The sequence below is a fragment of the Equus quagga genome, chromosome 6 (genome assembly GCF_021613505.1).
Source record: "Equus quagga isolate Etosha38 chromosome 6, UCLA_HA_Equagga_1.0, whole genome shotgun sequence".
In the NCBI taxonomy this organism is placed as follows: Eukaryota; Metazoa; Chordata; class Mammalia; order Perissodactyla; family Equidae; genus Equus; species Equus quagga.
Genome location: NC_060272.1, coordinates 59,428,206 through 59,445,505, shown reverse-complemented (window position 1 = coordinate 59,445,505; position 17,300 = coordinate 59,428,206). Strand labels below are relative to the sequence as shown.

Below are 17,300 nucleotides of genomic sequence, written 5' to 3'. Positions count from 1 at the left end.
CCTAGTGGCTGGCCATCTTCTCTTTGAGCGCCGGAATCGCTCTGTTTTATTCACCGCCGGATCCCAAAGGCTCAATGCAGTGTTCAGCACAAAGCAGACATCCAGTACTTATTTCTTGAGTGAACCCCATCTTACAGATGAGGCAACTGAGGCTCAGAGAAGTTAAGATCACATAGGTGGCGGCGCTGGTCCTTTTTCCACTACATCTCCCCAGGTCATGTTTAGGTTGCTTCAGGCCGTAAGTCGGATACTGAGGCTGCGGCGTCCAGTAGCAAAGGTAGCTTTGCTCTACACCCAACACGTCCACCTTCTCTTGAGTCAGTCAATTTCTGTCTGTCCAGCGCAGGGCGACTCCCAACAGCGGAGTTAACCTAAGGCCCCGCCCCAGTGGGTGGGGCCAGGAGCGGTGAGCGCGCCGGGAGCTGTTTCGTCGCCGGCCGTCTAGCGCTTCTGCGGCTGCGCGCGGCGCCCAGGGGACGGGGTCGGACTCAGAAATGGCGGCGTCCATGTTTTACAGCCGGCTGTTGGTCGCCGCCACCCTTAGGAGCCACCAGCCTCGGACAGCGCTGCGAGCCGCTGCCCAGGTATTGCGGACCAGCCCGCCATCGCTTCGAGGGTCGGCGGGAGAAAGGGTGAGGTGGGAGACCTGGCTCCTGTGGGCGAGGTGTGAGGGGCCCTGAGGCCACGCTCGGGGTCACTTCGAGTCGGTGACATTGGGTGACATGGGGTGTCCCGCCGGGCCCGCGGGCGGCTTGCCCGGGAGTGCTCTCCGCCAGGACTGCGAGCGGGCCCATGTTGGGGCCACTCTGCTCGGCCTTCAGTCCGCGGGAGCTCCGGCGCCCCTGCTGCGGCTGGTCACCGGGTTTCCGAGGGCGGCGGGGAGCCAGGGTGGGCTCGGTGGAGGGGAGGGGGCCAGGGCAGTGTCCGCTGCCGTTTCCGCGTCCGCCCAGGCCCCGGCCCCTCTTTGAGGAGGGGGAAATGCCCTTCGGACGTACTTTGTCTGCTTTGGGAGCTGTCATGGGTGGGACTGACTGCGCTGGAGCAGCAGGGCTTGCTGACCGGCCTTTTCTGGGACGAGGCAGGGAAGTTTCCCACCTCCCCATCGTTTCTGGGTACTGTTCTTTTTCTTCTAATTGTGTATTCACACAATTAACAAATTGTGGTAATACGATGTTACTTACTAGCTTACCAGTTGAGGAAGTAAGAAAATGATCTCCTGGATCACCTCGTTTCTGGAGAGCGTATAGCCACAGTTTTTGTTTGTTTTTTGAGCGTTTACTGTGTGCTGGGGCCTGTGCTAAGCGCTTTACATGTAGTCTCTTCTTAGGCTTTTCAGTAACACTGTAAGGGAGCCGTCAATATCCGCATCATTGATGAAGAAGCTGTGGCTAGGAGAACAAGTAATTTGGGCTAGGACAGGAAGCAGGTAACATCAAAGCTGAGGTTTAATTTCAGAACTCTGGCTCCAGAGCCTGTGTGCTTGAATCTGCTCTACACTTTTTCCAGAACTGAAGAATTGGCCTGTTCTTCCCAACGTGGACACCGAGAAACTTGTGGCATGGCGTGATCGGCTTCATAAGTCAATTCCAGAGTTTTAGGTTATATTCTTAAGTAACCTCAGACGTGCCAGAAATGAATTGATTTAGATTTTTTTTTTAAGCTATTCATGCTTTCAACCTAGACGTAGTGAATTCTGTGAGTTTGCTTCCTAACGGGAGCAAATTGTCATGTTGTGAAAGTTTGTATGTTTTTAATGTTTTTCCCTTTTTCTTTTTTTTTTAAAGATTGTCTAATATGAGCTAACATCTGTTGCCAATCTTTTTTTTTTCTTCTTCCCAAACTGCCCCCAGTACATAGCTGTATGTTCTAGTTGTAGGTCCTTCTGGTTGTGTTATGTGGGAAGTCCCTCAGCGTGGGTTGATGAATGGTGCCATGTCCCTGCCCAGTATCCAAACCTGCCAAACCCTGAGCCTCCAAGGAGCTCGTGAACTTAACCACTCGGCCACGGGGCCGGCCCTGCCTTTTTCTTTCTTTTTATTTTATTATATTTTTTAATTCTTTTTTTCTTTGGTTTTGTATGAGAGGGAGGTTAAAAAGGTTTGGTTTACAAACCTTGAACTTCCTTCTTATGGGTCTTAAAGGGTGCTGTCTGATTTTTAGGAAATAAGAAGTTGGTGAACAGATTTGTTTTCATCCTAATCATAATCTTTATACTTTTGGAAATTCCTTTAAAAGTCTTTGTCTCTCTGTATGAAGATAACCTACTATATTGTCTTAAACATCTTCTCTTCCACTCTTACCTTAAGTAATATAGCTTTAGAGTTTGGAAGGACCTTAGTCTAACCCCTTAGATGGGCACACAAAAGTGCAGGGTCTTGGGAATCTTGTTCAAGATCACACATTGAGTTTGGCAAATTTTCTTAAACATTTTGTTTGGTTCTCTGACCCTCTTCTAGTTTCTCTGTATCTTTCATCCAGTGTATATTTAATAAAAATAGTTTAGGTTAAGAGCAGAGTAAATAATTTAAGGTAGTTTCTTGTTTGTTGTGAATCGCACTCCCCAGTAACTATGTTTTTCCACTTCTGAATATGTATTTTTTTAAACTAGGTATGTGATTGGATGGGTGGTGGTATAGGGATTTGGCCGGGAATTGGTGGCCTTTTTTTTAAATTAAAGTAAAGTTGACATACAAGTTTATGTTAGTTCCAGGTGTACAACATAGTAATTTGACATTTATACATATTACGAAATGAACACCACAGTAAGTCTAATAACCATCTGTTATTTATTTAGCTTAATACCCTCTAGGTCCATCCGTGTTGTGACAAATGGTAAGATTTCCTTCTTTTATATGGCTGAGTAATATTCCATCGTATACAGTCATGCATTCCTTAACGATGGGGATATATTGTGAGAAATTCATCCTTAGGTGATTTTGTGGTTGTTCGAACATCACAGTGTGTACTTACACAAACCTAGATGGTTACCGCTATACACCTAGGCTATATGGTACTGATCTTATGAGACCGTCATTGTATATGTGGTCCATGGTTGACCTAAATGTCGTTAGGTGACGCATGGCCTTATATATACCGCATCTTTTGGCACTAAGAATCTTCTCAGTGATAATATCAAGAAGGATAAATACTTAAATGTGGGAATCCTTGTGATTATGCAGGAATTTGCATTATCAGCATAACTCAAAGTGATGATATTTCAAATTACGACTTCTAGTGGTTCAGGGAAGGGATCATCAAAATACTTCAAATTTTAAAAACTCTTTAAAGTGGTATAAAAGCTATCAGCAATACCTTGTGAGTACTGCTAATTCTTTGTAAATACAGGTATTTGAGAGAAATCATAAAAATTAGAATTTTGCACCATGGGTTTATCCTCAACTTTTTTTGGAAAAATTTCAAACTGATAGAAATACTCCAACAAGTACGGTGAACACCTGTATTGCCTTTACCTAAATCTCACCTTTTCTGTATTTGCTTTATCTTTAAAAAATTTTATGCATATATATTTATATACATAGGTGTTTATAAAATTACGTTCGTTTATTTTTGCTGAACCATTTGAGAGTAAGTTGTAGGTATCGTGGCACTTCATCCCTAGGTGTTTCAGCATATGTCTCTTGAGACTAAGGACATTCCATTAAATAACCAGAATATAGGTATTATATTTAGGAGATGTAACATTGCTATAACACTAATATCTAATATATAGTTTACATTCGTATTTCCCCAGTTGTCCCCAGAGTGTGCTTTATAGCTGTTAGATTTTTTTTTTTAACTAAGATCAGGCCTCTGTGGTGTTTTCTCTGGTCTATCCAGCTAATCAGGTGCCACCTAGTGACTGTGATTGCTCTTTTATGTGGTGCAGCTGTTTATACGTGTCTGCGAACTCTGGCTGGGACCAGTCGGCCTTATTCTTTTAATGTCCCTAGCACAATGTCTGGCATATAGGCCTTCAAAAAATGTTTGAGTGTATGACTATTTTTGCCAAGCTTATGCTGGTACTCCCCTCCCCTTATTTTTATTATTATTTTGAGGTACAATTTATGTGAAATACATAGTCTGTGTACAATTTGTGTACAACTTAAATGGGTAGCTAGATTTTTATGTATGTATACATCTGTATAGCCATGACTCAGATGAAGGTATGCAATGTTTTCAGCCCTCAAGAGGCACCTGTGTGCTCTCTCCATGTCAGTATTCCCCAACACAAGGTAACTACTAATTCTGACTTCTATCACCATATGTTAATCTTGACTGGTTTTGAACTACATAAAAAGAAATCATATAAGTATGTATTCTTGTACCGGCTTCTTTCCCTTAAAATTATGTTTGTGAGATTAATCCATTGTTGTATGAGCAATAGTTCTTTTTTGTTATTGCTCTGTAATATCCTGTTATATTAATATACTAAAGTTTATCTCTTCTCCGGTTGATGGGCACTTGGGACATTTCCATTTGTTGTCTATTATAAGTAAGCCTGCTATGAACATTCTTATATATGCCTTTTTTAGACTAAGCACCCATTTCTGCTGGGATTTCAGAAGGTAGATGTATCCTGAAGTTTGGGAGGTTGCTGGCTCTTAATAGTAAGGTGCCGCTAAATTAGGGAATTGAGCTACCCAGGTGAAATGTTATCCAGGATTTTAGCTTACCAGTTGAATAAGAAATATGTTGCTATTATATGTGATTGACTGTTAGACTAGTGGTTTTCAAACTGTAGTGTACTTAGGAATCAACTGAATGACTTGTCACAAATGCAGATTTCCTGGGGCCCAGTCCAGAGATTCTAATTTTGTAGATGAGAGTGGGGCCCTCGACTCTGCATTTTAGAAGCACCCTGGGTAATTTTGATACAAATGGTTCGTGAACCCCCTTTAAGAAACAGACTGTTTATATGAGACTCCTTTAAATTCAGTTCTTGTGATATTGTGTGTTTCAAATGAAACATGTTTCAATATTCTGCAGTCTCTGTGGAGACAATGGAAATGAATGGAGAACACCTAAATGTGTGATTCCGGTGCAATCTTTCAAGGCTTTCATACGCTTAATTTGTTTACAATTTGCCATATAAAGTTGATCAGATTGAGGAGTTTGGAAAAAGGGAGGGAGTTGTTTCTACATGTTGTTAGGGGTTAAGACTAGGTTCTAACTTAGTGGGGCTTTGGGACTAATAGATGCCAGAGATCTTACTGATCTTCATCTTTCCTTCAACACTTCTCATTGTTGTGGCCCTGCCACAGGAAACTGAAACGCCAGCTCTCATACACCTTTCTCTTTCGGCTATGACTTAGAAGCTGGTGGAGGGACGTCTTATTTCTTTTTCCTACTTATTTCTTTTTGAAAGAATATTTCTTACTCTGCTCCACTGAGGGACATTTTAGTGGAAAAAACACTAAAATAGTACTTCCTCTTATCCTTTGTTTTCTCTCTCTTTACTCTTCTTACCATAATCTGGTGTATGATGTTTGCTTATTGTCTCTGTCGTCCTGGCCCGCCCTGCACACCCTGCCCCCCAACAAACATGCATTAGAATGTAAGCTTTAGGTATAAGGATTTTGTTGGGTTCACTGCTGTATTTCCACTGCCTAGGTGCTCAATAAATATTTGATTGAGTGAATGAATGTTCTACATAGATTGAAAAAGGGAAGAGTTTGTAGTTGGCAATGCTTTCTGGAAGCCTTAGCAGTTCAATTGTGAAGGACAAACCCCTGAACTGGGTTTGTAAAGGAGGTATCAGTTAAGGGAATCATTTAGAAGGAATGCCTTAAAGATGACGTTGCAGTTCATTTCTCTGAGATGTTGTTTGCAGACTATTAGATGGAAAGTTTCATGGAGGAAGTTTACTGGAATGTGATCTTTGGATCAATACCTGTGGGAGAGTGAAGGAAAGATCATTGAGTAGAGGGGGAAGTAGAACTGTGATGCAGTTGTGGTAGGACCTCTGTCATTCCTTTGGGAGACCTCCAACTAGGATGGTCCTTCTGAATTGTCCCAAATTGGGGTAGAGTGCCAGGTCTTTATATTCCTCCCTTGACCCTCATTGACCAGTGATTGGATGCAGGCTGACAATGGGAAGGAGGTGTGGCTTTGGGCAAGGAGGCGCCAATGAGAGAACTCAGCTGAGAGCTGTCTTCAGCCAATACTCCTGACAGCTGGGTCTATTTATGCCCTGGTCTTAAAGGGAGGATCTGGACAGCACAGCACAACACAGCATGCACTACAGATGAAGCAGGATTTCGAGTCTTGAGTGTATGAAAGAGTAATGATACCATCTCATTCAATTATCCCATATCTAGTGCCAGGCAGTTTGTTAGGTGTTGGAAGAATGGTGAAGAGAAGAAAGTTGGGAAGGATTTTTGGTTTGTTGGAAAAGATGAGACTGATTTCAGATTTGTTGAATTTAGCATGGAGGTACAAATGCTCTGTAGGTCATTAGAGGCATGGTAGTAAAGCTCAAATGAAATACGAAGACTAGAGATGATGAGGAAATAGTTAAAACTACAAGGATAACATTTGATATTTAGCTGGAAGGTTAGCTTTTAGCTTTATGTTGTAATTTAGGTACTCTGAATATTATATTTTGAAGATTTAATTTAGCAGTTTTATTATAGTCATGAACAATCAAGTACTCTAGATAAACAGTATTTTGAGAAGGTGTTTTCAATAAGAATAACTGCCAAATGACTGTCATAAACATGTCCCCAATTTCTCTAGGTTCTGGGAAGTTCTGGATTATTTAACAACCATGGACTCCAAGTACAGCAGCAACAGCAAAGGAGTCTTTCACTACATGAATACATGAGTATGGAATTGTTGCAAGAAGCTGGCGTCTCCATTCCCAAAGGACACGTGGCTAAGTCACCAGATGAAGCTTATGCAATTGCCAAAAAATTAGGTACTAAATTAAAAAAACTTGTGACACCTTGACATGGGAATTCTGAAATGATGTGAACTTTACTTTTGGTTTAATAACAACTTTTAGCTTTTACTTTATTTTTTAAAAAATAAATTTTATTTACTTAAAGAGGAAGGTTGAACTTTAAGATTGTTGACATTCTAAAATTATTATGAGATTATTATGAGCTCCCACAGTGCTAGTAATTTAAGAATCACTTATTGGCATGAGGAAGCTGGAGTCCTATTTTTAGTTAGACAATAATGATAAGGAAGGAAATTTTGTTTACTACTCTGTAATTTAAAAGGCTGGTGGTGTGATGATTCTTCAAGGAATTGGTGAAGGAAAATCTTCACTGTTTATGTGGTTGTAAAGAGGGGTCCAATATCCCTCTCCCTTTTTTTTTGACATGAAAAAATATGGAACCAAAGGGGAAAAAAAAGAAGTTGAGTGCTAGAATGTAAGCTCCATGAGAGCAGGGTGTCTTTGTCTTCTTTTGTTCACTGATCTATCCCAAACTCTTAGAAGAGTGCCTGCATTCTGGAAGAGTACCTAGACACTTAGGTATCAATAAATATTAATATTTGTTAAGTGAATTACGTAGTTGCCCTTCTTTGCAAGGAGGTTCTTTTATTGATAACAGAAACCTTAATAGCTTTTGTTAATTTGAATTTATATTAGTCTCTTAATTAAAAAATAAATTTGGGGCCAGCCCTGTGGCTGAGTGGTTAAGTTTGCACACTATGCTTCAGTGGCCCAGGGTTTCACGGGTTTGGCTCCTGGGCGGGGACATGGCACCACTCATTGGGCCATGCTGAGGCAGGGTCCCACATAGCACAATCAGAGGCACTCACAACTAGAGTATGCGCAACTATGTACTGGGGGCTGTGGGGAGAAGAAGAAGGTGGGGGAGGGGAAGAAGATTGGCAACAGTTGTTAGCTCGGGTGCCAATCTTTAAGGAAAAAAAATAAATTTTGACTCTAGAAAGTGTGTTTCAAGTTACATTCTTAAAGATTTAATACGAAAACATAGAAAATAAGTAATGTACTAGGAATACACTGCATTTTCTTTTTAGGAGTATTTAAATCCCACCAATTTTATGTAGGTTAGCACAATCTCTCTTGTATATACATTTGTTTAATAGAGCTTTAGATGTGCTGTCTTGAAGACAGCTTTTATTAATTTTTCAAGAAAGATATGGAATATTTAAAAAGATGTTTAAAATTTTTAAAGTTTCATCTTGGTTTATACTTGTTTCTACAGTGGGTTTTTCTTCCATAAGTGAGGGCATGTGTAAGTTGAGAAAATTGTCATATATTATCAGCTATGTTTTTGAATGAGATGACCGTGACTTCCTTGACTTGGAAGCATGATTTTTCATTTATGGTTTTTCTTTTTGTTAATCCAAGAAATTCTTTTTATTCAGATTATAAGCAAACTTCTTTTTATTCAGAAAAAGCCTTGTGTAAGTTCATACTAATTTCAGTGAAATTTTTGTTAATTAATAGTGACCTGTAGTTTGGACTTGGACATAGTAAAAGAGGTGCATAATTTTTACCTTTGAAACACCATATATTAGAGGCTCTTAAGGGTCAAGTTTTAAAGAAAACTCATGATTGTATTTTGTATTTACGTAGTATTTCTTGTAAAGGTACTTTTTAATAACTACCTCCTTGAAATTTAGTCTTACCTATATGAACTAAAGATTAATTTCTAAAGAAGACCCAGCTATAAGGAGGAAGGAAAACTTGGAAATGTAATTGAGAAAGTATAAGTTTTTCTTGTTCTACCCTTCTTTCCTTAAGGATGAATTTCTGACCCTTTGACTTTGTTCTTTTATTTTTGTTAGTCTTATCTCTTGAGTGATGCTTTTTTTTTGTTTACCAAGTCTTTCTGTTATAATAATGCTGAAGATATAAAATGTGTTCCATACAGATGTTAATAGGGCCTCATTTATATATAATGAAGTCAGTAAATGCTATTTTTCTATCCCCAAATTATTATAATTGGTTTTTAGTTAATTTTTCACATATTTTCTCCTTTAGTCAAATTTCATTGTTTTGTGAGAAAAAATAATTTGTGTAGAAACTTTCATAAAATGAGTAGGATTTGTTTGGATGCCAATTTCCTGATTTCTTCACTGTGTAAAAATCTTTAATGATCCTTAGCTTTGGAAGAAAAAGTAGTTATGTACAACATATATTATAACTGTGGTTATTTCTAGCAAGTCCTCTGGGACCAGGACTTATAAGTAGTAAGGAGCAGGTAGGCAGCTCTGACTTTAAGCCCATTGGAACAGAAGGCGTCTTGTTCATCTAGAAAGTGTGTTCTTGTGAAAGAACACTGCAAATGATGATTATAGTATGGGAGCAGGATTAGAGACTAATGAGGACCTTTAAATCTAGAGCAGCGGAAATCTACTTTTTAAAAGATATGTTTAGTAACAACTATGAAGACATTGAGGACAATTTTATCTTTTGTGGCAAGTCATTAATATCAGAAGATATTGATTATGGGACCTAATTGCACAAGGTGTGGTATGAGGTGCTTTAGAAATGCGCCTGGTTCTATCCATTTAGCTAGCAATTCCCAATGCTGATTTTGGCTACCTCAGGGTGATTTTTGCTGCTTGAGTTACTGCAAAATTCACAAGATGCTAATTCCCATTTATAAAAAACTCTTACCTTACCAACGGATATACAAGGGCATAAATGCATTACAAGTGTGCCAAACTATTGCTTCCCCTTAGTCCTGTGGGTGGTAGTAGAAACTGGATTAGCATGGGGACTGCACCCACTGAGTCCTACCGCTGATGAGCCTCCTGAAATAGCCCTGGCCTCTCCCAGGATTCCCTACAAATTCTGTCATCTGTCTTGATATGAAAAAAGTTGGGAAGTGCTGTCTTGGAGGCAAGTGTTAGTTGTAAATAATTGAGTTAGGGGTGGAAGAAAGATTGGAAAGAAACGTAATTCTAAAATTTTTAAAGACTGCAAAATGAAGGTTGGTGAGCTTGAATATCACAGGGAAATTTCTGGAATGGATTATCAAAGGGATGGTTGTTAAGCACAGAGGAATGAAATAGTTGTAATTCGGGGTCAGCTCTCAGAGCAGATTGCCATCTCTTTCTTAAAGTTAGTAGTCCAAGGAAATATGCTTTCTGTAAGGCATTTGGCAGAGTTCTTATAATTTCCCTATTGATTGTAGAAATGTAGTTTGGATTCTGGTATAGTTAAGGTGGAATTTCTGTCTGGTTAAATAGATATGCAAAAGGTGCCAATTAATGAATGTCAGTCAAGAGGGAGATTTCTAATGGCATACAGTAGGACTTTACTTTCTTTTTTCTTCTTTCCAACGTTTTATTACATGACTGTGTACAAAGAATGCTTAAAACATTTGTGGATGACTAAAGCTAGGAGGGATGGTGAAAACATTTTAAAGGCAATCTTGGGATCCATAAAAGATCTTGTCTGACTAGACTAAAGGGCCAAATCTACTAAGACTGTAAGCTCTGTGAGGGCAAGTTAGGTGTTCTTTGCTCATTGTTGTATCTACAGCTCCAGCACGGTGTCTGGTGTATAGATGTAACAGTTGAATGAATTAATGGAATTGAATAAAGTCTTTGTTTCAATCAGTTGTCCTCAGACTTCTAATCTTTCTTCTCGTCTTGATAGTTGATGAAGCTGTATGTATTAAATTTTTTTTTTTAGCTTTTCTTTTGTTGTGAAGGGCTTTTTTTTTTAGAAGGAACTTTTGAAGAATCGTCTCTGCCCTTAAGGAGTTTATATTCCTAAAGAAAGGAAATTGATACTCTGGGGGAATAGCCTCTGTCTTGTAAAATGTTTTTGAAGAAGTAGAGCTTCATTACTCTTACTTAATAGGTTAGTATGTTAAGTTCCCAGTTTAATCAGTAGGAATGTTTGAATTTAGTCCTGCAAAGCACCAGTTTAACTATTGACCATTTTAATGTTACATGTACACTGTTTGGATTACAGTTATCGTCTTTAGATATAAATGAATATTTCTCAAGTGCTAGAAAGTCATGACTTGGTGGGTAACCAGAAACAGATAAAATGGCTAGTGGCTGTTCCATTTAGTCTTGGTACAAATTCTCTAATTTGCCATAGTCCCTTAGGCTACCTGTTGTATTCTCCATAAGAAAGTTATTGTTGCTTTTAAGGAAATTTCTAATTTCTAAGTTTTCTGTAATTTTCATCTAATATTAATTGTTACACTTGGGAATGGTGAGGACTGTGGCAAATTGAAAAGAGTGTCTTGTGGAGACAAGGCACTTCTAATCAGCTCTAGTTGCAGAGCCCAGTATTTCCAGTTCTGAGTTTTTTCAAGAGCAGCACAAAATCTAGATTTATAAGAATTCTCTGCATTCTTAAATGTTTTTTTATTCAGCATGCAGGAAATATATGCTAGGAACCCTCCCCGGAGCTTGTAAACATCAGTGAACACAACAAAGATTCTGCCCTCCTGGAACTATATTCTAGTGAGGGAGGCAAACAAACGATAAACATGAGAAATTACATATTATGATTGAAGGTGTTGACTTCTATGGAAAAAAAAGTAGAGCAGGGTAAGGGGGATTGGTCACAGGTGGGCAGGCTGTAGTATTAAGTAGGGTGATTGGAGTAAGCCTCGTGGACAAAGCGAGATTCAAAGAAATCTTGAACAGAATGAAGACCGTTTCCAAATGGATATCTGGATAAAGACTATTCCAGGCAGAGGGAGGATTAGAGCCAAGTCCTGAAGGCAGGGGCATGCCCAGGAACAGTGGAGACTAGCGTAGCTGGAGAGGAGTGAGCAGTGAGAGGGGCTTAGGAGATGCAAAGGGTCAGGGTGCTGGGAGGATTTTATAGGCCTTGTCGCCCACTGTGGGACTGTGGCCTTTACTCTGAGTGAAAAGGGCATTCAGTGCAGTTTTCAGTAGAGAAGTGATGTGCTCACTTTGGCTACTGGTTTGAGAATATTCTGTCAGAGGCAAGGGTAATCTAGGTGAGATATAATGGTGGCTGGGGCCAGGGTCCAAACTGGAAGTGATGAGGAATGGTCAAGCTTCTCTGCATTGATTTTGAAGATAGAACTAATGTGATTTCCTGATCGAATGAATGTGGGGCATGAGAAAGACTTCTTTTTAAAATTTGACCTGGGCATAAGGCCATCTTCTGACTTAAGTGGAAGTCTCCATTCCCAGTGTAGACTCATTTGCATTATTAATTTTCTTCGTTCTTTTTATTTTTGAGGAAGATTAGCCCTGAGCTAACATCTGCTGCCAATCCTCCTCTTTTTGCTGAGGAAGACTGGCCCTGAGCTAACATCCATGCCCATCTTCCTCTACTTTGTGTGTGGGATGCCTATCACAGCATGGCATGCGAAGCAGTGCCATGTCCACACCCGGCATCCTAACTGGCAAACCCCGGGCCCCCGAAGTGGAATGTGCGAACTTAACCGCTGTGCCACTGGGCCAGCCACCTGCATCATTAATTTTCTAAACATTCTTTTGTAATAATTGTTTAAGTGTAAATTTTAGGTCATTTCTTATTGATTACAAGCTACATTTGTTATCTCCTTGATTAGGTGGGAGTCCCCTCTCATTCAGCTTGGTATGTGCATTAGGGGATGACTTTTCCCCAATAGTAGACTTCCCATCTTCAGCCTGTTCAACTGTATGTTTATGGAGTGGTTGTTATATTCCGGGGACTGCTTTGTGCTAGGGATACAGGAATAAGACAAGGCCCTTAACCCTGACCTCAGAGGTTATTTTGCCATTATGTAATATTACTGTTGCACTGCTACTATGGGCAAAATGCCCTGAGAAGCAGAGTGAGGAGGCTCTGACATTCTGCCTGTCTGGGGAGACAGAGAATGCCCTCTAAGAGGTATTGCCCTGGATCGTGAACGATGAGTAGTACCTAGGCTAAACAGCTAGTTTGCTGATTTTTTTGAGCAAATTAGAAAGGAGAAGAAGAGACCAGTCTATGTGTTAAAGAAGAAAAATTCAGAGTCTTTATTAAATAATTCTTTGTAAGACTTATAAGCATAACATTCTGGAATCTTTTGATAAACATACCTTAACTCCTGATAGTACTCCTCACAACAGCTCAAGAATGTATATTGACAGGGCTTTCTGTCACTGGGACAATGTAAATTGATAGCAGTGTTGGCACTTTCCCCTCAAGTCATGGTATATTTCTGCTCAAAGTAGCATTTATGGCAAATTTTCACAGAATAACAAGTTTACATGTCAATAGAAAGGAAGGGAAGTCTTAGGAAGACATTTGAGTCTCAATTTTGTACTTTTAATACCTTCCAAAGTGCTAGATATTTGAAGTGTCAAGGAAAGGTACAAGTATTTTCACTTTAAGAAATGGTTTAATGTGAATGACTGATCTTTTTAAGTTGTGGATCGTCAGATGGTAAATGCTATAGAGTTCTAATCTAGAAAATCTATATACATGGAATGCCTCATTTTTTTAACATTGTGGATAAATGAGACTTTACATTTAATAACACTGCTTAATATGTATGCTTAGTAACAAAATATTGTGTCTTGTTTCTTGCTCCTGCTCCGTGCTTCTTATCTAATAGCAGTGTTATTCTTCTAGGGTCAAAAGATGTTGTGATAAAGGCACAGGTTTTAGCTGGTGGTAGAGGAAAAGGAACATTTGAAAGTGGCCTCAAAGGAGGAGTGAAGATAGTTTTCTCGTAAGTCATTGTTTTTTAAGGAAAAATCATCATTATTAAAAGTAAAAACCATATTGTAAAAGATGCCCCTTATTATTGAATTGATGAAAGTATTGAAGCTAATATTATATGAGATAAGATTTTAACTATCATGTGCTTGTGTTTTTCTCAATTGGAGGAGAGAATAATTTTGAGTTCTTTTTCTCATTTCAGTCCAGAAGAAGCAAAAGCTGTTTCCTCGCAAATGATTGGGAAAAAGTTGTTTACCAAGCAAACAGGGGAAAAGGGCAGAATATGCAATCAAGTATTGGTTTGTGAGCGAAGATATCCCAGGAGAGAATACTACTTTGCAATAACAATGGAAAGGTCATTTCAAGTGAGTAATTGTAGACATGGTACATTTAGGATGAATTTATTATATTCAGTTTCAAAAGTGATTATTATTTCTCTTTGTGTGGGAAAGATTAAAATGGTACGATGCATAATCTATTTTTATATGTCATGAGCACAATATTTTTGTTTAATTTACGAAACAGTGTAGTTAATGCCATTGAAATATAGTATTGTGGTTAAAAAAAGCTATAGGCAAAATCCTGCTGGAATAAAATCCACAGGATTTCCAAATAGTTAATTTGCTAAGAGCAGCTTCAATCATCTCAGATTCATCTCTAAATTCCATAGACTGAGAAAAAAATTTCTAGCAGAGTAAAATATTCTAACCAGAGAAAGTCTCTGAACCCACTAAGAATGTGTATCCCTGGCTTCATCTTTTTCATTTTCAACCTCTTGGTATTTTTTATAGTTTGGAGTTATTTCAGTAGATAATTTAGTACTTGGTAAGTTGAAGAGTGACATTCAATAGCAAACAGTATGATTCTAAAGAGCATAATCCCAGCTCTGCTCTCCTCCGTGAAACCTCAAATGCTAGCAGTGGACTAAAGGCATCAAGTAAAGAGAAAATCCTTTCAGAGACCTGGTGCTTGGAGAAAGAATTGATAATCATTTTATAGTATAATTACCTGGCTGTTTGAGTGCATTGGTTAAGTTTTATGAGCTGAACCAGTGTGGTAACTAGATCGTCTTGAAGCAAGCTGGGTACATATTTTGAAGCCCTGGTAAGGATTTGATGTAGAATATTACTAATTACACAATTAGTAATGTAACAGAAATTGTAAGGGTCAAGAAAAGAGTTTTCTTATGTAAAACAGCTTTTTAAGAAATAGCTATTTTCTGTATTGTGATTTTTTTTTCCTACAGTTAGTTAAATCTCCTAGTAATATTTGAGTGATAATATAAAGTGTCTTTTGTAACTTTTAATTTTTGTAAGAAAGTATTTCTTAAGGTATAACACTAGATGGTAGTAAAAACCCACTCAGAATCTACGATTAAAAAAGCGTTGTTTTATTCATAAGTGATGTTTTTACCTCTATAGGTTTGTCTGTATGGTAGAAGTCAGTAGGTTGCTTTAGAAATCCCATGACAGTAACCTTATATATTACACTATATATTACACACATTTGCAAAAATTATATTTTACAAATTCACTTATTTTCACTACATTTTCTTTTCCTTTTCATTGATGTTGTATATCAACATCTATCATTTTGTCAGTTATCATGTTTTTACTTTTTGTTATAGCCAGAAACAAGGTTTATATGCCTGGACGATTTGAGTCCTGTAATGTTGCTCATTCAGAGTAGCTCATCTTGATTGGAGTAAATGTAGCAAACTGGATGTGTGTTATTAAAGATACAACCATAACACATTGAATATATTTTATTAAAGATATGTCAAAGCATTAGGGAAAAGGATCAAGTTTGAGTTCATTATAAGAACTTGAATTTTCAGAGAACTATTTGATTTTCATTAAGGAAAAAATGTTTTTATTTCATTTGCAAAAGTAATACATAGTTGTAATAATTCAGACTAAAAATTCTATCGTACTAATAAAACCATTTGGCCAAAGACATTATAGTGTTCTTTGATGTTATCACCTTAGGCCAATGTGGAGTTGGTTGGTGTTACTTTTTAGGGTATAGTAAACTTTTTTGGGAATCCCTGTGGACACGTCTCTATTAAATAATAATCAATCAGCTGTTTAAATTAAAAAGAAAAGAGCATTTTTGACTGAATTACAGTCCTATGCATAAGAGTTAATTGATCATTAAAAATTGCTTCTGTTGCTTGTTTTTAGGAGATAGATTATAGGCTCTGCTGGTCTTCTTTAGCAGGTGTCACAGGAAGCCCGGGTGGTTATCCGCCGTAGGCTTGGTGGGCCAGAAAATCAATTTAAGTATCTACTCTCTGTTTTGGCACTTTTTAAAAATCAGATTTCTTAACATTTGCCCAGCGGCTTTTGGGTACTTTTGGGCTGAGACAAATCTAATTTAACAAATCACATTTGCTACTTTAATTTATTTTTCTAGTAAAACATTACATTCTGCTGTAAGTGACTTGTACGTTTAACTGTGTCAGTTTTTTGCTTTGCCTGGAATAGTAGATATGAAATGTGCTAGAAGAATTCCAAATTTTATTTTCCATACTTTTATTTTTTCAAAGAGGTCTTTATTAAGTGGTTGCTTTGTCATATAAGTTTAAATTCAAATCTATTTTAAGGCAGAAACCTTTTGCAAGACAGACAAGACAAGAGGAATTTAGGTTTAGAAAGTGAAAATAACATTAATTTATTTGAAATTACGCTATTTGCTAGAACTTAAATTGTTCTGAAAGTTTATTACTAAAATGTAAAAGTTAAAACCAAATTGTTTAAACAGAAACAGCTATTCATTCAGCAGTCAAGACCAAATGCAAAACTGTAAGTCACTGTTTTAACTGATCTCTAGTTACTCATGTAAGTTTTCTTCTTACCTGCCAGCTACCGATTTTGAGGTTCCTTTCTTATTGGTCAGGGAATTAGTACAAAGAGAGGTATTCACTTTCTTTTGCATATTATTATTTCATATGTATTTTTAGCCTTTTCTCTAACTTGCAGCCAACTCTTGAAGACTTAATCGTTATACTTTAGTGATAACTTAATATTATCTTTTTCCCCCAGTACTGCTGCCTTTTATGTGGCTCTTCATTTCTCTTATCAGTAGATATAAAAAGAAAAGGAAAGAAAAACTAAAAAAGTTTAGATACTTTTTAAATTAAAAAGTTTGTTGGTTTCTACCTCTTATGTTGAATAAAATTATATTTTGGGGTTATTTATAGATTAATTTATCTATATTCTAGTTCAGCAGCATGACAGTAGTTGAACAGGCTCTTCTTAAATCTGAGTTTTCTCCCCTCACTTTAAATCTTTGTAAAAACTTATGAACTCCCTTACTAGAGAGGAAATGAAGAATACCTTTTCATTTGAAATTTATAGAGGAACTAAAAATTAGACTATAGTTTCAAACATTTCTCTTTACTTAGGCTTGCTACTATTCTCTTCCGAAGTCTCAGAAGGCACAATGAATTCCTTTATTAAAAAAATTTTGCATGTGTGTTGCAGTGCACTCAGCATCCACCTGAGTCATCTTCTTTGTGTTAACTATCTAGGGGCCTCCTGTGAGTCACCTCGTTAGCCTGGGCTCTCAGACGTAGTGGAGGGTTTAGAGGTTGCCTCCCAGACAACGGAGACAAAGGCCAGCCATATTCTTTCTTACACATGTATATTGAAATCTCCTCACATAGTACAAAACTTATAAG

At 38.0% G+C, this 17,300-nt stretch overlaps 1 protein-coding gene across 2 annotated transcripts in view; it reads left to right on the top strand.

Moving 5' to 3' along the window:
* Nucleotides 1-446: 446 nt before the first annotated feature.
* SUCLA2 (succinate-CoA ligase ADP-forming subunit beta) overlaps nt 447-17,300 on the top strand; it is a 40,112-nt gene continuing 23,258 nt past the window's right edge. Inside the window, exons 1-4 of one of the 2 annotated variants that reach the window (XM_046664796.1) lie at nt 447-584; nt 6,736-6,916; nt 13,529-13,628; nt 13,821-13,983. In XM_046664796.1, coding sequence (XP_046520752.1) covers nt 495-584; nt 6,736-6,916; nt 13,529-13,628; nt 13,821-13,983 — 534 coding nt within the window. In that variant the 5' untranslated portion in view covers nt 447-494. Of the gene's footprint in view, nt 633-6,735; nt 6,917-13,528; nt 13,629-13,820; nt 13,984-17,300 lie in introns of both variants that reach the window. The other variant, XM_046664795.1, reaches the window with a different exon arrangement.